The following is a 20655-nucleotide window of genomic DNA, read 5'->3' as shown; positions in this document are numbered from 1 at the left end:
CATTATACAAATGCAAGTCTTTACTGGTGACCGCTGACTGGGTTCAACTCCTACCAGTATAGTCAGCGACGATCAGTGTGGGTCAGTAACACACCAGACCAGTCACACTCCAGGTCAGTGGTGATCGGTGTGGGTCAGTAACACACCAGACCTGTCACACTCCAGGTCAGTGATGATCGGTGTGTGTCAGTAACACACCAGACCAGTCACAATCCTGGTCAGCGATGATCGGTGTGGGTCAGTAACACACCAGACCAGTCACACTCCAGGTCAGTGATGATCGGTGTTGGACAGTAACACACCAGACCAGTCACACTCCAGGTCAGTGATGATCAGTGTGGGTCATTAACACACCAGACCAGTCACACTCCTGGTCAGCAATGATCAGTGTGGGTCAGTAACATACCAGACCAGTCACACTCCTGGTCAGTGATGATCAGTATGTGGGTCATTAACACACCAGACCAGTCACACTCCTGGTCAGTGATGATCAGTGTGGGTCAGTAACATACCAGACCAGTCACACTCCAGGTCAGTGATGATCAGTGTGGGTCAGTAACATACCAGACCAGTCACACTCCTGGTCAGCGATGATCGGTGTGGGTCAGTAACATACCAGACCAGTCACACTCCAGGTCAGTGATGATCGGTGAGAGTCAGTAACACACCAGACCAGTCACACTCCAGATCAGTGATGATCGGTGAGAGTCAGTAACACACCAGACCAGTCACACTCCTGGTCAGTGATGGTCAGTGTGGGTCAGTAACACACCAGACCAGTCACACTCCTGGTCAGTGATGATCGGTGTTGGACAGTAACACACCAGACCAGTCACACTCCAGGTCAGTGATGATCGGCGTTGGACAGTAACACACCAGACCAGTTACACTCCAGGTCAGTGATTATCGTGTGGGTCAGTAACACTCATGCTCAGCGATGATCGGTGTTGCTCAGTAACACAGCAGACCAGTCAGCGATGATTGGTGTGGGTCAGTGACACACCAGACCAGTCCACCTCCAGGTCAGCGATGATCGGTGTGGGTCAGTAACACATCAGACCAGTCACACTCAGGTCAGCAATGACAGTGAGAGTCAGTAACACACCAGACCAGTTACACTCCAGATCAGTGATGATCGGTGTGAGTCAGTAACACACCAGACCAGTCACACTCCAGGTCAGTGATGATCGGTGTGGGTCAGTAACACACCAGACCAGTCACACTCCTGGTCAGTGGTGATCGGTGTGAGTCAGTAGGACACCAGACCAGTCAACCTCCAGGTCAGCGATGATCAGTGTTGGTCAGTAACACACCAGACCAGGCACACTCCTGGTCAGTGATGATCAGTATGTGGGTCAGTGACACATCAGACCAGTCACAGTCCAGGTAAGTGATGATCAGTGTGGGTCAGTAACACACCAGACCAGTCACAGTCCAAGTCAGTGATGATCGGTGTGGGTCAGTAACACACCAGACCAGTTACACTCCAGGTAAGTGATGATCGGTGTTGGACAGTAACACACCAGATCAGTTACACTCCAGGTCAGTGATGATCGGTGTTGGACAGTAACACACCAGACCAGTTACACTCCAGGTCAGTGATGATCAGTGTGGGTCAGGAACACACCAGACCAGTCACACTCCAGGTCAGTGATGATCAGTGTGGGTCAGTAACACACCAGACCAGTCACACTCCAGGTCAGTGATGATCAGTGTGGGTCAGTAACACACCAGACCAGTCACACTCCAGGTCAGTGATGATCGGTGTTGGACAGTAACACACCAGACCAGTCACACTCCAGGTCAGTGATGATCGGTGTTGGACAGTAACACACCAGACCAGTCACACTCCAGGTCAGTGATGATCGGTGTGGGTCAGTAAAACACCAGACCAGTCACACTGCTGGTCAATGATGATCAGTGTGGGTCTTCGTGAAGTGTTGGATCATGAGGGACCTCACCTTGGTGTGAGACATGAAAGCAGTGTTAGCGGGGATGGAATGGGCGTTTTACTGACTGAACGTTACATGGAAAGGAAATGTGTGAACACTGGTGTGGAATTGAATGCAATAGCAGTTTCTGGCAGGAAGCCTGCCCCTCTGCTAGATAACTGGCGCTCTGAGAGGGAAGCTTGCAGTCCAATCTCCTGTGTCTGCTGATCTCAGTGAGATGCTGAAGGGGCAGCGGGTTTTGGGGGCTGGGCTTCAGCCTGGAGGACAAACCAGTCCACTGACCAGTGTCCAGTGACTCCTGCCATGCAGCTCAAGAGGCTGGCGAGGTTTCGCCTGCTCAGTACCCACTCCAGGAGTACCCACAAAGCAGTGGGCGAATGGAGGACTCGTTTCCCACAGTGGTGAGCTGAGCAGCTCGTAGCCCTCAGCACACTTGCATTCAGCAGCGGCTCCAAAATGTGATTCAGCCTTTGGACAAAGGCAAGCTGTCCTCTCCAACCCCAAGACTTGCCAAGTGACGCCACGCCAGCTGCACATGGTAATGCTCTGTGCATTTTTCAAACCAGTCACTCTCTGTGGTTTCTGCAGAAAGTTCACAGGCTGGGAGAATGAGGCTCACAGCTTGGGTCATTTCACACGGAGCTTTACTCTGCTTCTAACCCCTTACTGTATCAGTCCTGGGAGTGTTTGATGGGACAGTGCAGACAGAGCCTTACCCTGTATCTAACCCCGTGCTGTACCTGTCCTGGGAGTGTTTGATGGGACAGTGCAGACAGAGCCTTACCCTGTATCTAACCCCGTGCTGTACCTGTCCTGGGAGTGTTTGATGGGGACAGTGTAGAGGTAGATTTACTCTGTATCTAACCCCGTGCTGTACCTGTCCTGGGAATGTTTGATGGCGACAGGGTAGAGGGAGCTTTACTCTGTATCTAACCCCGTGCTGTACCTGTCCTGGGAATGTTTGATGGCGACAGGGTAGAGGGAGCTTTACTCTGTATCTAACCCCGTGCTGTACCTGTCCTGGGAGTGTTTGATGGAGACAGTGTAGAGGGAGCTTTACTCTGTATCTAACCCCGTGTTGTACCTGTCCTGGGAGTGTTTGATGGGGACAGTGTAGAGGGAGCTTTACTCTGTATCTAACCCCGTGCTGTACCTGTCCCGGGAGTGTTTGATGGGACAGTGCAGACAGAGCCTTACCCTGTATCTAACCCCGTGCTGTACCTGTCCTGGGAATGTTTGATGGGGACAGTGTAGAGGGAGCTTTACTCTGTATCTAACCCCGTGCTGTACCTGTCCTGGGAGTGTTTGATGGGGACAGTGTAGAGGGAGCTTTACTCTGTATCTAACCCCGTGCTGTACCTGTCCTGGGAGTGTTTGATGGGGACAGTGTAGAGGGAGCTTTACTCTGTATCTAACCCCGTGCTGTACCTGTCCTGGGGGTGTTTGAAGCTTGAAAAGTGAAATGTCTGCTGCACTAACATGCCTCTCTCTTACTGGAACAGAGATTTCCCAAATGGTCTAACTGTAATAACAGAAAACAGGCTTACAGAGTCAGCAGGACGCTGAGATTTACATAATTTCTAAAAACCTCAGACAGCTTGTGAAGCTGTGTCACTGGACTCAGAGGGGCCAATCAGAACACTTTGCTGGCCGTGTTACTAGGCAGACTGCCATGTCTGCAAAGGGCTGGCAAGAGCTGCAGCAGCTCACGTCACCCGTTGAATATTGGCAGCGCTGGATATTCACAGTCCACCACCGCTTCGCCAAACAACATGGGGCCCTGACCCTCGGTCACATTGGACCAGCGCACAGTTACCTACTGGGGAGCTTGCAAACCAGTTAGGATCATTGCCCTTATATTAGGCAGCAATCGTCCAGAGACCCCTTGCTTTAAGTTACCCTGCACCCTCAACAGGCAATCGGGGGTCTGTGGTTTCACTGGGCTTAGCAGCGAGGCTGCCACAGTTAGCCAGCACATCCACGCCCACCTCGCAACTTATCTGACCCTGAGCTGCATCGACAACTCCATATCTGCTCCATCGCAAGGTCCAGATACTTCCACCTCCTAACATTTACTGGCTCTGCCCCAGGCCCAGCTCGTCAGCTGCTGGAACTCTCATCTTTGTTATCTTCAGACTCAACTAACCAAACACCCTCCATGCTGGCCTCACGTCTCCCCCACTCTGTAAACATCAGTTCCTCCTAAACTCTGCTGTCTGCGTCCTAACTCGCAACAAGTCCAGTCCAGGGCCGGCACTGGCACCTGGTCATACATTTAAAATGTTCATCACGTTCAAATCCCTCCACAGCCATGCCCCTCTTCCCTATCTCTGTAACCTCCTCCAACCTCTAGAACCCTCTCTTCTCTGTAACCTCCTCCAGTCTCTAAAACCCTCCCTCTCTCTGTGACCTCCTCCAGCCCCTACAACCCTCCCTATCTCTGTAACCTCCTCCAGCCCCTACAACCCTCACTCTCTCTGTAACCTCCTCCAGCCCCAACAACCCTCCCTCTCTCTGTAACCTCCTCCAGCCCCAACAACCCTCCCTATCTCTGTAACTTCTTCCAGCCCCTACAACCCTCCCTCTCTCTGTAACCTCCTCCAGCCCTGACAACCCTCCCTATCCCTGTAACCTCTTCCAACCCTTACAACCCTCCCGATCTCTGTAACTTCCTCCAGCCCCTACAACCCTCCCTAGCTCTGTAACCTCCTCCAGCCCCTACAACTTTCCCTGTCTCTGTAATCTCTTCCAGCCCCTACAACCCTCCGTATCACTGTAACCTCCTCCAGCCCCTACAACCCTCCCTATCTCTGTAACTTCCTTCAGCCCCTACAAACCTCCCTATCTCTGTAACCACTTCCAACCCCTACAACCCTCCCTATCTCTGTAACCTCTTCCAACCCCTACAACCCTCCCTATCTCTGTAACCTCTTCCAACCCCAACAACCCTCCCTATCTCTGTAACCTCTTCCAACCCCTACAACCCTCCGTATCTCTGTAACCTCCTCCAGCCCCATAACCCTCCAAGACCTCTGCAGTCCTCCAATTCTGGCCTCTGATACATCCCTGCCAACCGCTCTGCCAGTGGTAGCCCTGCCTTCAGCTGCTGTTTAAAATGTAATTTTAAAATTGAGAGGGTGCCTTAAAATGAATTACCCCTTGGTGTATTGAAGAGTGATCAAGTGGCGTTGAACAACTAATACAAGCACAGTGCAGCAGTCTCTGATCAGGTTGAACAAAATTATATCCAAACGCTTTCAGAAGCTGCCTAATCGTGGCCTGAGCTGCTTGAAGGACTGAAAAACCAAGACAATGAGGGGAAAATAGTCTTGGTGATTAGTTCACCATGCGGCTGCGGCTAGTCTAATGGGCAGGGTCAGTTTCCAGGCCAATGTTTCTTAAACTGGCACCAAAGGTTGCGTTCACACGATTTGCAGTAGGGCCGACCTTGCACTCAAAATTCCACCATCCTTCGCACCGGTGCTGCTGACGTTGGGCGATTGACAACCAGGCAGAAACACCAGGTCTGTCCCACGGACTGGCCAAGCCCTGCCGGCTCCTGCTCTCCCGGCATTTTGATAGCGTCTTTCCCGACGTCCCATGGCGCATCACAGCCAGTGGGGTACTGGTGTCCACTCGCGGACACGCAGTAACTAGGGCAGCCAGTTGGCGCACAGCAGGATCCCACAGACATCAGCGTGATCACTCACGACCAGGTGGCCTTTCTTCTGAAGCGTTTTATCGCCGAAAGGTCAACGTTGGCCTGGGACATCGGGAGAACTCCCTCTGCCCTCCCAACACCCACAGGCAGGCGGAGGGGAGCCTTTGGTTTGAAATAAAAAATCTCACAGCATGGAAGGAGGCCATTCAGCCCGTCATGTGTGTGCTGGCTCTTTGAAGGAGATATCCAATTAATCCCACGCCCCTGCCCTTTCCCTCTCAACGTTCCAATTTTATCTTTTCAAGTATTTGTCCGGTCCCCAATTTTAGAAGTTCCTGTAGAATCTGCTTCCGCCGCCCTTTTCAGGCAGCGCCTTCCAGGTCACAACAACTCTGCTGCGTGAAAACATTTCTCATGTCCTCGATGCTTCTCGCACCGATTCTCTTCCATCTGTGTCTCCCCCGGTCACTGACCTTGCTGCCACCGGAAACAGTTTCTCCTTATTTACTCTCTCTCTCGAAGCTCTTCGAACGCCTCAATGAAATCTCCTCCCAACCTTCCTTACTGGAAGGAGGACAACCTCAGCTTCTCTCCAGTCCTTCCACGTGACATGACATGCTAGTAAATCTCCTCCACACCCTCTCCAAGGCTTTGACATCCTTCAGAAAGAATTGAGCACGATATTCCAGCTGGGGCCTAGCCAATGATTTGAAAATATGTTCAGCCTAACTGCCTTGGTTTGGTAGTCGACTTATAAAGCACAAGGCCCTGAATGCTTTCTTTTAAAAATAGCCTCATTAACTTGTCCAACCACGTCCAACTTCAAACCAGCCAATTTTTCGACAACTATCTGAACGCTGTATCCTCTGGTTACCGACCCTCCTCCCACTGGGGGCAGTTCCTCCTTATTTACTCTATCCAAACCCCTCATGATTTGGAACGCCTCGATTCAACTGCCCCCTTAACCTTTTGCGCTCTAAGGAGAACAATCCCAGCTTCTCCGGTCTCTCCACGGTAACTGAGCTCCCTCAACCCTGGAGCCATCCTTGGGAAACCTCCTCCGTACCCTCTCCAAGGCCTTGACTGTCCTCCCTGAAGTGCAAGGCCCCAGGATTGGGACGCGATACTCCGGCTGAGGACCAGCCACTGATTTATAAAAGCTTCAGCAGAACTAAAGATCCCACAAATGCTCCTCATACTCTCCTGATGGACATTTGGCATCTTCCCACTCTGAGGTGGTCAACACTCTCAGGTAAAAGCAAAATACTGCGGATGCTGGAAATCTGAAACAGAACCAAAAATAGCTGGAAAAGCTCAGCAGGTCTGACAGCGTCTGCAGAGAGGAACACAGTTAACGTTTCGAGTCCGTATGACTCTTCCTCAGAACTAAGGAAAAATTTTTCCTTAGTTCTGGTGAAGAGTCATATAGACTCGAAATGTTAACTTTATCCCTCACCGCAGATCCTGAGATGGTCAACCCTCGATTTAATGCCTTATAAAGCACAAGGCCCTGAATGATTTCTTTTAAAAATAGCCTTGTTAACTTGTCCAACCACGTCCAACTTCAAACCAGCCAATTTTTCGACAACTATCTGAACGCTGTATCCTCTGTGTCATTATTTGATAATGACACTACAACGGAAAGGGTAGAAAATCCTAACCTCAGTCTGCACAGTCATTCCACATCCTCCCTGAGTTTCCTCAAGTCACAGAATTACCTTGCTCTGTGAATCTTACTGAGATCCACATTCCCTCGCTACAGAGTCCATTGCTCTTGGCTGTCCCATTCCTTCTATGTCTTTCAGTTTAAAAAGCCTCCTGCACTTCAGGGTTATCATCGATTTTTCTGGCTAACACTTTCAGTGCCAGCACTGAGAATGCTGCACTGTCAGGGGGGCAGTACTGAGGGAGTGCTGCACTGTCAGGGATTCAATACTGAGGGAGTGCCGCACTGTCAGAGGGGCAGTACTGAGGGAGCGCTGCACTGTCAGAGGGTCAGTACTGAGGGAGTGCCGCACTGTCAGAGGGTCAGTACTGAGGGAGCGCTGCACTGTCAGAGGGGCAGTACTGAGGGAGCGCTGCACTGTCAGAGGGGCAGTACTGAGGGAGTGCCGCACTGTCAGAGGGGCAGTACTGAGGGAGTGCCGCACTGTCAGAGGGTCAGTACTGAGGGAGTGCCGCACTGTCAGAGGGTCAGTACTGAGGGAGTGCCGCACTGTCAGAGGGGCAGTACTGAGGGAGTGCCGCACTGTCAGAGGGGCAGTACTGAGGGAGTGCCGCACTGTCAGAGGGGCAGTACTGAGGGAGTGCCGCACTGTCAGAGGGGCAGTACTGAGGGAGCGCTGCACTGTCAGAGGGGCAGTACTGAGGGAGTGCCGCACTGTCAAAGGCTCAGTCCTGAGGGAACACTGAACTGTCTTTGCGATGACTCGTAAAACCATGGCCTGTCTGCCCCCCCGAGGCGGTCGAAAAAGATCATGGCTAGGATTTTTAGGATGGTGGGGTCTCCCTTCCCGCTATCCGAAGGGTCAGCTAGGAATACATCCCCGCCGACACTGTCTGCCCTGCAGCGATTCCGTGCTCCGACCAACGTTAACTGGCTGCAGTTGGGACTTCTGCCCCTTACTTGGGAGCACGTCCCGCCTTAAGAGAGTTGCCAGTCATGGCAGCGGCCAGGAATGGGACTGAATGCATCCTGCCCCCGGGGAGCCTAAGTCCCGGGATTCCAGGAAGTGTTCTCAGCAGGGGGTGGGTGGGGGTGCCTGGGAGGGGCAGGCAGAGGGGGGTTGGGGTGCCTGGGAGAGGCCAGGGGCAGTGGTGGGGAGCTGTGGTTACCGGACCTTATAAAGTTAAAAGGTGGCCTTCTGGTTCGGGTTTCCTCAACTTCATTTTCACCTCAGTTTTTCTTGCACTACTTCCCCTCTATTTAGCAACGTCACTTTACTTCCTTGAAGAGAAACACCTAAGAAACAGGGGCTGGAGTAGGCCATTCAGCCCCTTGAGCCTGCTCTGCCATTCAGTAAGATGATGGGGGAGCTTCTACCTCAACTCCAATTTCTCGTCCCTTCCCCAAATCCCTCGACTCGCTTGGCGTCCCAAAGTCTCCCTCCCGCTCTCGGCCTTGAAAATGCTCAGCAACCGAGCGACCACTGGTCTCTGACGGACGGAATTCCAAGGATTCACAATATTCCGAGTGAAGAAATTTCTCCTCATCTCAGTCCTACTCACTCGGCCGATTCCTTGGATGAGGAAAGGTTGATCAGGTTAGGCCTGAACCCGTGGAATTTAAGAGAATGAGCGGTGATCTTATTGAAACACGTAAGATCCTGAGGGGGCTTGATGGGTTGGTTGCTGAGGGGATGTACCCCCTTGTGGTGGGGGTGGCGAGGAGAGAGAGAGCCTAGAACACGGGGACATGGTTTAAAAATAAGGATTCTCCTATTTAAGATGGAGACGAGGAGGAGTTTCTTCTCTCAGAGGCTCACGAGTCTGTTGAATTCTCTTCCCCAGACAGCAGTGGAGGTTGGGTCATCGGGTAGATTCAAGGCTAAGTTAGGTACACAATTTTTGATCGACAAGGGGAGTCGAGGGTTACGGGGGGGGGGCAGAGGTGAAAGTTGGATTTGAGGCCACAATCAGGTCAGCCGCGGTCTTATCGAAAGGCGGAGCTGGCTCAAGGGGCCGAATGGCCTACTCCTGCTGCTCCTCAATTCTTGCGAGGCGAATCCCGCATCCCGATTCTGCGGCCCCGCATTCTAGATTCCACGGTCAGGGGGAGACAGCCTCCCAGCATCGACCCTGTCAGAGCCTCTCAGAAATCTCTACCTTTCAGCGAGACAACCATCCGTGGGATGTGGATAATCCAGTGTTTATCATTCACCACTGAAGATGTTCGGGAGGCAAATGACTGGGGTCGCTTGAAACCACTGGAAAGTCACTTCCCCCCGCTCGACATCAGCGGTGCTTCAAACAACAATTCCCGGCGGCAAGCCACAAAAGTCCCGGATTTAACTCAAACGCCCACTCGGTAGCACAGAACTAGGATATCGCTCAAAAAAGAAAACTTGCTGCCAAAGCTTTTTATCTTGCACTCATCAGGACAAACACAAGAAAGCCAAATTTCAAAGGGATATTCTCAAGCCTTGCGCTTTTTGTTTTGGAGTTACCCGGGAGCTTGGGGAGCCGAGAGTCTCTTTCTCCATGGCAACGCCTCAGCCAATCGGAGTTTGACTTGCCAACTGATCAGCACCCTTTTCTCCTCTGGTACAAACTGTTGTGATCGTTTGAAATTTGGTGTTCGAGCATTTGTCCTGATGAGTGCGCTGACAAGAAACTTCAGCAACATGTCTCCCTTTTTAGCAAGGTTTAACTCAGTACCACAACTTGTCCCGGTGGGGTTTTGCACTGATGACCTCTGGCTCTCAATTACCAGGAGCGCCACTCTGACTAGGCTGTTAGGGTATTCCTGGGGCCCAAATTTGCTCCAATTTACCTGCCTTGAAACCCCAGCCTGTGACGCACATGCCTTTGTGCCCAGTAGGAATGCACCAATCTGTAGAAAAAGTGCCCTTGGGAGGTGGAGGAAGCAGGCGGTTTTGATTCATCCCAGCACAATCCGACTGAGTTCCCTTGGCCGGTAACAGTGTAGCGTCCAGTCGAGAGTGATATGAGTCAGTCTGGAGGATTTTAAGGCCCCTTGGAGCGGGAATAGAAGTGGAGGGGTGCCAAATTTAGAGCTGTCGCGTTGCAGGGGGGGGGGGTCATTCACAGGACTATCTGCCCAGAAGTAGCAAATAGCCAATTCGGCTAATGAATGGCCACTTAAGACCAATTGTTGAAGGCCAATTGGGAATTTTCCAGGCAGGCAAGTGCAATATTGTCCTTTATTGCAAGGGAATGGAATACAAAAGTAGGGATGTTTTGCACAGTTTTGCAGGACACTGGTGAGACCACATCTGGAGTGCTGTGTACAGTTTTGGTCTCCCTAATTTCTGTTGCATTAGCAGTTCAGAGAAGGTTCACTCGGCTGATTCCTGGGACGAAGGAATTATCCTCATGAGGCAAGGTTGGGACAGGTTGGGCACTGTATCCATTGGAGTTCAGAAGATTGAGAGGTGATCATATTGAAACATGTAAGATCCTGAGGGGACTTGACAGGATGGATGTGGAAAGGATGTTTCCTCTCGTGGGAGAGACTAGAACCAGGGGATGCAGTTTAAAAATAAGGGGTCCCCCATTTAAGACGGAGGGGAGAAGGGTTTTCTTTTTCCTCCCAGAGGGTCCTGAATCTGCGGAACTCTCTTTCCCAGAGAGTGGTGGAAGCAGGGTCATTGAATATTTTTAAGTCAGCATTAGATAGATTCCTGACCAGCAAGGGGGTCAAAGGTTATAGGAGGTAGGCAGGCCGAATGACCCACTCCTGCTCCCAATGCGTGCGTTCACAGGTTTGCAGGCTCCCGGAGGTGTCGGGGGAACAGTTTAGTTGCCTCGAGGTGGCCTCTCTCTGGAAGACCACCGTGGTGTTTGGGAGCGCTGTTGGTGGTGGTGGTGAGGGTGGTTGGGAAGCGGCCCAAGCAGGCTGTTCTGTCCAGGGGCTCCCCACATCCCCCGTCCACTACCCTCCCCCCACCCACCGCCCACTACCCACCCCCCCGCACCACCCACAGTGGCGACCCGGGTGGCTTAATCCGTTCTTAGTTTAAAGCTTCAAAATGTTGTTGAGAGGGTGCCTCTACCTTGAAGCACCCTCTCCCTCCCACAACTACCAGGACATCCTGCTGCTGCTTACATGCTTGAAGGTGGCTAATAGGGGACCCCACCCCACCCCCACCAGCTTTGACAGCCCACCCACCATCCTTAATTGGACAACGGGTGACTGTTTCCCCCACACAGGTCGGGCTTCCGCCCCCCATTTGGGCCTTAGGGTGGGGTCCTGAGGCACACAGGGAAAGGCCCTGCCCATGTCGAATGGGTGCAGCGAGGCTTGTGGGAGGGGAGCTGGGGGGCTTTGCACCTGTTTCCAGAAGCGCTCTATCACCGGGCGGGGGGGGGGGGGGGGTGTTTCCCTCACCTCAGGTCTGTGTCTGTTGTCAACAATTCATAGCTATGATTCATCAACTCCATTATCATTCCATCACGGGTACAGACTATCGGGGTACTGTTACTGGGCTAGGAATCCAGTGGCCTAGGCTATTGATTCTAAAACATGAGCTCAAATCCCACCACAGCAGCTGGGGAACTTAAATTCAATTAACTGCATAAACCTCGAGTTAAAAATCTAGCAGCAAAAATGGCTAGATTGGATCTGGCATGGGTAGAGAATTGGTCAGCGAATAGGAAAGAGAGAGGAGGTATAAAAGGGTCATTTTCTGGTTGGTAAGGTGCAACGAGCGGAGCGCCACAGGAATCAGTGCAGAGTGCTGTGTACAGTTTTGGTCTCCTTCTTTAAGTAAGGACGTAGTTACATTCGGAACAGTTCTGAGAAGGTTCACTCGACTAATTCCTGGGATGAGGGAGATTTCCTATGCGGAAAGGTTGGACAGGTTGGGCCTGTGTCCATTGGAGTTTATAAGAATAAGAGGTGATCTTATTGAAACATTTAAGATCCTGAGGGGACTTCGCATGGTGGATGCTGAAGGGATGTTTCCCCTTGTGGGAGAGACTAGAACCGGGGGAGACAGGATTAAGACGGAGATGAGGAGAAATTTTTTCCTTACAGAGGTTCGTGAGTCTTTGGAATTCTCTTCCCCAGAGAGCAGAGGAGGCAGGGTAAGTGAATGTTTTTAAGGCAGAGCTAGATTGACTCCCTTGTCAATCAGGAGTCTAAAGGGTAGAGGGGTTGGGAAGGAAAGTGGATTTGACGCCACAATCGGATCAGCCAAGATCTTATTGAGTATCAGAGCAGGCTTGAGGGGCCGAATGGCCTACTTCTGCTCCTAATTTGTATGTTTATACAGTTGTCGTTAAAGACCCGTCTGCTTCATTAAATGTCCTTTAGGGAAGGAAATCTGGCCAACATTGGACTCCGATCCACAGCAATGTGGCTGACATTTATCTGCCTTCAAGAAGGCAGCTCACCACCGCCTTCACAAGGTCAATTAGGGATGGGCAATAAACGCGGGCCTTGCTCAAGACCGCACATCCTGTAAATGAGAAAAGAATAAACATCATGCACCACGAGGGGGACAATGTGATCTGGACGGTCCTTAGGCTCTCTTCATCCAGCAATCTGTACATTCCCACGTATTCCCTTTGAACTTAAGCCATCTCATGTTTCAATATCTACCACAGCTGCTCTTTGATACCACATTCTTTCCAACCAATTAAGCCTGCGCTCGCTTCCCATGCATCCCACTGGGTTTGGCTCCATTCCAGCTCCGTGTCTTCATTGTCAAGTCCTTTCTTTTAAAAGTCAACCCGAGCAGCTCGTGAAACAAAATTGCTGCAAAAAACTCAGCAGGTCTGACAGTGTCTGTGGAGGGAAAGACGGGAGTCAACATTTCGAGTCCCTGTGACTCTTCTTCAGAACTAAAGAGAAATAGAAATGCGGTGAAATATAAACTGTTTATGAGGGGGGGGTGGGGGGGGCGGTGGGACAGGTGAAGCTGGATAGAAGGCCAGTGATAGGTGGAGGCAAAGGAGGGATTGCAAAAGATGTCATAGACAAAAGGTGGAAGGGGTGTTAATGGTGGTGATACTGGCTAAAGGAGGTGTTAATGGGGACATTAAGAGTAGAAAGCAGGATGAGCGAGTGACAAATGGCCTTGGTGGGGATAGGGTGGGGTGGGGGGACAGTTTGGGAGAGAAGATCAAAATAGGCTAAAGGGGATAAAATAATGAATGGAAAAAATTTAAAAAATAATAATAGAAATAGGTGGGAAAAAAATATACATATAAAAATTTAAAAATAAATTTTTGAAAAAGGGGGATCAGAAAGGGGGGGTGGGGGTGGGGGAGAGAGTTCAAGATCTAAAGTTGTTGAATTCAATATTCAGTCCGGAAGGCTGTAAAGTCCCTAGTCGGAAGATGAGGTGCTGTTTCTCCAGTTTGCGTTGGGCTTCACTGGAACAATGCAGCAAGCCAAGGACAGACATGTGGGCAAGAGAGCAGGGTGGAGTGTTAAAATGGTAAGCGACAGGGAGGTCTGGGTCATGCTTGCAGACATGAACTCTCTCCCCCATTCTCATCCCCTTTTTTTGCATTATTTATTTATTTAATTTTCATATGTATATTTTTTCCACCTATTTCTATTATTATTTTTAAATTTTACTTCCATTCATTGTTTTATCCCCTTTAGCCTATCTTCTCTCCCAAACTATCCCCTCCCCCCACCCCACCCCTGCTAGGGCCATTTGTCACTCGCTCGTCCTGCTTTCTACTCTTAATGTCCCCATTAACACCTCCTTTAGCCAATATCACCACCATCATTAACACCCCTTCCGCCTTTTGTCTATGACATCTTTGGCAATCTCTCCTTTGCCTCCACCTATCACTGGCCCCCTATCCAGCTTCACCTGTCTCACCCCCTCTTAAACAATATACATTTCACCACATTTCTACTTCTCCTTAGCTCTGATGAAGAGTCATACGGACTCGAAACGATGACTCTGTCTTTCTTGCCAAAGACGCTGTCAGACCTGCTGAGTTTTTCCAGCAAATTTTGTTTTTGTTTCGGATTTCCAGCATCCGCAGTATTTTGCTTTATCCGAGCAGGTTTGCGATCCCAGTTTCCCCAAATATTCATCCATTTTCCTGTCTGGAACGCAAAGGGCAGCGGCAAAGGTGGAAAGGGCAGCTGCAGCCGATTCGAGAATGACTTACAAGTGAGAATTGGAGAAATATTTGACAAGCGAAACGTCTGTGCAGATAACGTGGGGAGAGAACAACGGAGGGCGAGCAACTGGGTAGCTCCGTCAAAGAGCCAGCACAGGTAGAGGGCCGAATGGAATAACTCTCCTTGTTCTCCTGCTGCAACAACCAGCACCTCCAAAGCTGCGCGCTATTGTTTCAGAGACACGCTGGGGCTCTCTCTGACCTCGAGTCAGACAGTCAAGGGTGCGATTACCCACTCCAGAGACCTGACCCCCATAAACAAGGCTGGCACACCACAGCCCGCACTGATGGAGAGCGGCACAGTCAGAGGCACCATCTTTCAGGCGAGACGTTAAACCGAGGCCCCTCTCAGGGTGTGCCAAGGACAATATTTCTTCAAGACTGAAAAAGGCAGCAGGGTAAGGGCAGATAACTCGACTGGTCTCAGCGAGAATACAAATCGCACCCCATGATCAGCACTTTGACTCAAATTTGAAGAGCTGTCATTGGCCCACCGTGGATGGCCCGGGGCGGCAGGGGGAAATCGCACCCGCCGTCCCGGTGAAATCGCACACGCCGTCCCGGTGAAATCGCACACGCCGTCCCGGTGAAATCGCACACGCCATCCCGGTGAAATCGCACACGCCGTCCCGGTGAAATCGCACGCTGATACTGCATCACCTTCACCCAACGAGCTCACTGCCACACACTCTAGCATTCTCAAGGATTCTGCTAACAGTGCACTTACGTGGCTTCTTCGACTTTGGGTAACAGCTGCTCTGCCAGTGTCCTCTCTTTCAATTCCATTGCTGCCGGGTCAATGTGCCGATCCGAATCCAGTTCCGCCAATTCCCGTTCGCCAATCGTCATTCCCATCATCCGCTTGTTCCTAATTCACAAAGTCAAGAGTTAGCATCCAGCTCATTATTAGCCATCGCAGGTTCCTGTTTGTAATCTGGTACAAGATGTCACTGGTGAGGAATGTGACATTTGCCAGTTCTATGTCATGCATCAGGTATTGGACATAATGGGTTCAATACAGAGTAAAGCTCCCTCTACACCATCCCCATCAGACACTCCCAGGACAGGTACAGCACGGGGTTAGATACAGAGTAAAGCTCCCTCTACACTGTCCCCATCAAACACTCCCAGGGCAGGTACAGCATGGGGTTACATACAGAGTAAAGCTCCCTCTACACTGTCCCCATCAAACACTCCCAGGACAGGTACAACACGGGGTTACATACAGAGTAAAGCTCCCTCTACACCGTCCCCATCAAACACTCCCAGGACAGGTACAGCACGGGGTTAGATACAGAGTAAATCTCCCTCTACACCGTCCCCATCAAACACTCCCAGGACAGGTACAGCACGGGGTTAGATAGAGTAAATCTCCCTCTACACCGTCCCCATCAAACACTCACAGGGCAGGTACAGCACGGGGTTAGATACAGAGTAAAGACCCCTCTACACCGTCCCCATCAAACACTCACAGGGCAGGTACAGCACGGGGTTAGATACAGAGTAAATCTCCCTCTACACTGTCTCCATCAAACACTCCCAGGACAGGTACAGCACGGGGTTAGATACAGAGTAAAGCTCCATCTACACTGTCCCCATCAAACACTCCCAGGACAGATACAGCACAGGGTTAGATACAGAGTAAAGCTCCCTCTACACTGTTCCCATCAACCACTCCCAGGACAGGTACAGCACGGTGTTAGATACAGAGTAAAGCTCCCTCTACAATGTCCCCATCAAACACTCCCAGGACAGGTACAGCACAGGGTTAGATACAGAGTAAAGCTCCTTCTACACCGTCCCCATCAAACACTCCCAGGACAGGTACAACACGGGGTTAGATACAGAGTAAATCTCCCTCTACACTGTCCCCATCAAACACTCCCAGGACAGGTACAACACGGGGTTAGATACAGAGTAAAGCTTTTTCTAAAATGGTGTGTTGGATTGAGACTCCCAGTCTCCACAGGTAGAAAAAAAGATTTAGTGATCACAACGTGATGAATTGACAGCCCATTCTCAAACAAAGGATAAAGGCGACAGTGCCTCATTCCCGGAAAAGCAACTGCTACAACTCCCATTAGTTCAGGCATCCAAGGCCAATACATCGACCTGTCTGGTGTGGAGCGGACTCAATGGCCTGGCGTGGGAGAGGTGTTTGTACCTGAAATCGTCCAGCTGGTTGTATATCTCCAGAGTCAAAGACTTCTGCATGCCTTTGACAATGTTCTTCACAGCTTCTTCACAAAGCATGTCAGGACGGCAGCGATCTTTAACACAAACACATACATCAATGTCAGGACAGTGGGGATTTACTAAAGCACAGAAGAGAGTCATGCAGCCCCTCAAGCCGGTAACATGGGAACAGGAGGCCATTCAGCCCCTCGAGCTTGTTACACAGGAACAGGAGGCCATTCAGCCCCTCGAGCTTAATACACAGGAACAGGAGGCCATTCAGCCCCTTGAGCCTGTTACTCAAGAACAGGAGGCCATTCAGCCCCTCAAGCCTATTACATTGGAAGCCATTCAGCCCCTCAAGCCTATTACACAGGAACAGGAGGCCCTTCAGCCCCTCGAGCTTGTTACACAGGAACAGAGGCCACTCAGCCCCTTGAGCCTGTTACTCAAGAACAGGAGGCCATTCAGCCCCTCGAGCCTGTTACATGGGAACAGGAGGAGGCCATTCAGCCCCTCGAGCCTGTTACTCAGGAACAAGAGGAAGCCATTCAGCCCCTTGAACCTGTTACTCAGGAACAGGAGGAAGCCAATCAGCCCCTCAAGCCTGTTACACAGGAAGAGAAGGCTATTCAGCCCCTTGATTCTGCCCCATCATTCAATCAGATCATGGCTGACCTGCATCTTAACTCCATTTATCCAATCTCCGCTCCATATCCTTTAATATCCTTGCCCAGCAAAAATCAACTGATCTCAATCCTGAATGCTCTGAGTGAGTACCAAGGTGCAGCACCATTTGAACGGCCTGGCTCATATTTTAACGTTCTGGACTCTCCCCCTCTCCCCCAGCCACAGGAAACAGTTTCTCTCGATCAAATCCTCCAATCGTCTTAGACACCTCAATCGGATCACCGCTTCATCTTCTACACTCGAGGGAATACAAGCTTAGTCTGTGAAGGCTGTCCTTGCAATTTAACCCTTTCAACTCCGGGTTTCACGCTGGTGAAGCTGCACCGAGCCCCCTCTGAGGCCAACATTCCCCTTCCTGACGTGCGGTGCCCAGAACTGAACGCAGTTACTCCAGAGGGGGTCTAACCAGAGCTCTATACTACTGAAGACTCAATTCCTCGCTTTAGTACTCAAACACTCTGGAACCCAACACTGCATTAGCCTTTTGCTGCCTCTGCAGTGCTTCTGTGATCGCGGTGGATGGGCCTCTGGCTCCTCCACAGTTCCAGCCTGTCTCTAACAAGGCGGCGTTCTCAAACACATACCCTCCCATGAAGACATTGCACTCACACGAGCTGTCGAATTCTGCCCCCCACCACCCCTCCTCACCCCCAGGCCCTGCCGCAAGGCACTCTCGCTGCGCGCAGCCATTCTACGTCCCACACAGGACGCACTCCGCCACCGGCGCACTTACCCAGCTCAAAAGAGATTTCATGTGGCACAGACACCTTGAGGACCTGAAACAAAAATCAGATAAACACAAAGCGTCAAATGGGTGCCCATCACCAGCGGGGTAACTGTGGGGAGATGGAGCGGTGTGGTGGGGGCAGTCTGTTAGTGCCCGGGCCTCAGCCACAAGAATGAGACCAGGACCTACGGGCTGAGGCAAACAGTTCACAAAGTGAGAATCCCGGGTCAAGAGTCAAGAACAGGACACAAGCCAGAGAGAAAAGGGGAGCAGGAAAGTGGGGTAAAAGAGCTGGCAGGAGAACAGCTGCAGATTACGTAGCACAGGCCTGTACACCTTCGGGCACACAAAGAGGTCATTTGGCCCATTGGTCCAAAGCCAACTCTCGACTAGAGCAATCCAAAATAATTCCACTCCTCTACTCTCCTCCCACAGCCCAGTGTCTTGCTGTGTCTCAAGTATTAATATGCATTTTTTCCCCTTTAATATACACATACAGCATGGGGTTAGATACAGAGTAAAGCTTCCTCTACACTGTCCCCATCAAACACTCCCAGGACAGGTACAGCATGGGGTTAGATATAGAGTAAAGCTCCCTCTACACTGTCCCCATCAAACACTCCCAGGACAGGTACAGCACGGGGTTAGATACAGAGTAAAGCTCCCTCTACACCGTCCCCATCAAACACTCCCAGGACAGGTACAGCACGTGGTTAGATACAGAGTAAAGCTCCCTCTACACTGTCCCCATCAAACACTCCCAGGACAGGTACAGCACAGGGTGAGATACAGAGTAAAGCTCCCTCTACACTGTCCCCATCAAACACTCCCAGGACAGGTACAGCATGGGGTTAGATACAGAGTAAAGCTCCCTCTACACTGTCGACATCAAACTCTCCCAGGACAGGCACAGCACGGGGTTAGGTACAGAGTAAAACTCCCACTACACTGTCCCCATCAAACACTCCCAGGATAGGTACAGCATGGGGTTAGATACAGAGTAAATCTCCCTCTGCACTGTTCCATCAAATACTCGCTAGATACATAATGCAGAATGATCAAAGTCAACAGGATAAATCCAGTGGCCCTGCTCCTTATTTGGAAGAGTGATAATGAATTCAAAGGTAAGCTCACCGCTGCTCTGTCCAGAAAGGTGCTGCAATAATCCACAAACATTCGACGAGTGTCTTTGAGATTGGCTCCTTTAAACATCTCCCCATGCAGATAACACAGCTGTTGAAATATCAGGAGTTAGCTGGACTGTAAACACCAGAACTGAGCGCTGACCCAATTCTCATCATCACATCAACTACTCCTCAACCAGTGACAAAACCCATCAATTACTCCACCCCAGGACCCAAACCATGTCAAATACTCCACTCCAGGACCCAATCCATATCAAATACTCCACTCCAGGACCCAATCCATATCAAATACCCCACCCCAGGACCCAATCCATATCAAATACTCCACCCGAGGACCCAATCCATATCAAATACTCCACCCCAGGACCCAATCCATGTCAAATACTCCACCCCAGGACCCAATCCATGTCAAATACTCCACCCCAGGACTCAATCCATGTCAAATACTCCACCCCAGGACCCAATCCATGTCAAATACTCCACCCCAGGACCCAATCCATGTCAAATATGCCACCCCAGGACCCAATCCATTTCAAATACTCCACTCCAGGACCCAATCCAAATCAAATACCCCACTCCAGGACCCAATCCAAATCAAATACCCCACTCCAGGACCCAATCCATATCAAACACCCCACCCCAGGACCCAATCCATATCAAATACCCCACCCCAGGACCCAATCCATTTCAAATACTCCACCCCAGGACCCAATCCATATCAAACATCCCACCCCAGGACCCAATCCATATCAAATACCCCACCCCAGGACCCAATCCATATCAAATACTCCACCCCAGGACCCAGTCCATATCAAATACCCCACTCCAGGACCCAAACCATATCAAAAACACCACTCCAGGACCCAATCCATATCAAACACACCACTCCATGACCCAATTCATATCAAATACCCCACCCCAAGGACCCAATCCAAATCAAATACCCCACCCCAGGACTCAATCCATATCAAATACTCCAACCCAGGACCCAATCCATATCAAATACCCCACTCCAGGACCCAATCCATATCAAACACACCACTCCAGGACCAATTCCATATCAAATACTCCACTCCAGGACCCAATCCACATCAAATACCCCACCCCAGGACCCAATCCACATCAAATACCCCACCCCAGGACCCAATCCATATCAAATACCCCACCCCAGGACCCAATCCATATCAAATACCCCACCCCAGGATCCAATCCATATCAATAACCCCACTCCAGGACCCAATCCATATCAAATACCCCACCCCAGGACCCAATCCATATCAAATACTCCACCCCAGGACCCAATCCATATCAAATACCCCACCCCAGGACCCAATCCATATCAATAACCCCAATCCAGGACCCAATCCATATCAAATACCCCACCCCAGGACCCAATCCATATCAAATACTCCACCCCAGGACCCAATCCGCATCAAATAGCCCGTCCCAGGACCCAATCCATATCAAATACTC

The 20655-nt window shown here is 50.8% G+C and overlaps 1 protein-coding gene across 1 annotated transcript in view; it reads right to left on the bottom strand.

Annotated features, from left to right (window-relative positions):
- arhgef1b (Rho guanine nucleotide exchange factor (GEF) 1b) overlaps window positions 1-20655 on the bottom strand; it is a 206319-nt gene that overhangs the window by 91239 nt on the left and 94425 nt on the right. Inside the window, exons 5-8 of the mRNA XM_041176896.1 lie at window positions 19172-19270; window positions 18044-18086; window positions 16610-16715; window positions 15173-15313 (exon numbers count right to left, since the gene is read on the bottom strand). Coding sequence (XP_041032830.1) covers window positions 15173-15313; window positions 16610-16715; window positions 18044-18086; window positions 19172-19270 — 389 coding nt within the window. The remainder of the gene's footprint in view (window positions 1-15172; window positions 15314-16609; window positions 16716-18043; window positions 18087-19171; window positions 19271-20655) is intronic.

This window comes from Carcharodon carcharias, chromosome 29 (genome assembly GCF_017639515.1).
Source record: "Carcharodon carcharias isolate sCarCar2 chromosome 29, sCarCar2.pri, whole genome shotgun sequence".
Classification (NCBI taxonomy): domain Eukaryota; kingdom Metazoa; phylum Chordata; class Chondrichthyes; order Lamniformes; family Lamnidae; genus Carcharodon; species Carcharodon carcharias.
This window is presented reverse-complemented; position numbering and strand designations above follow the sequence as displayed.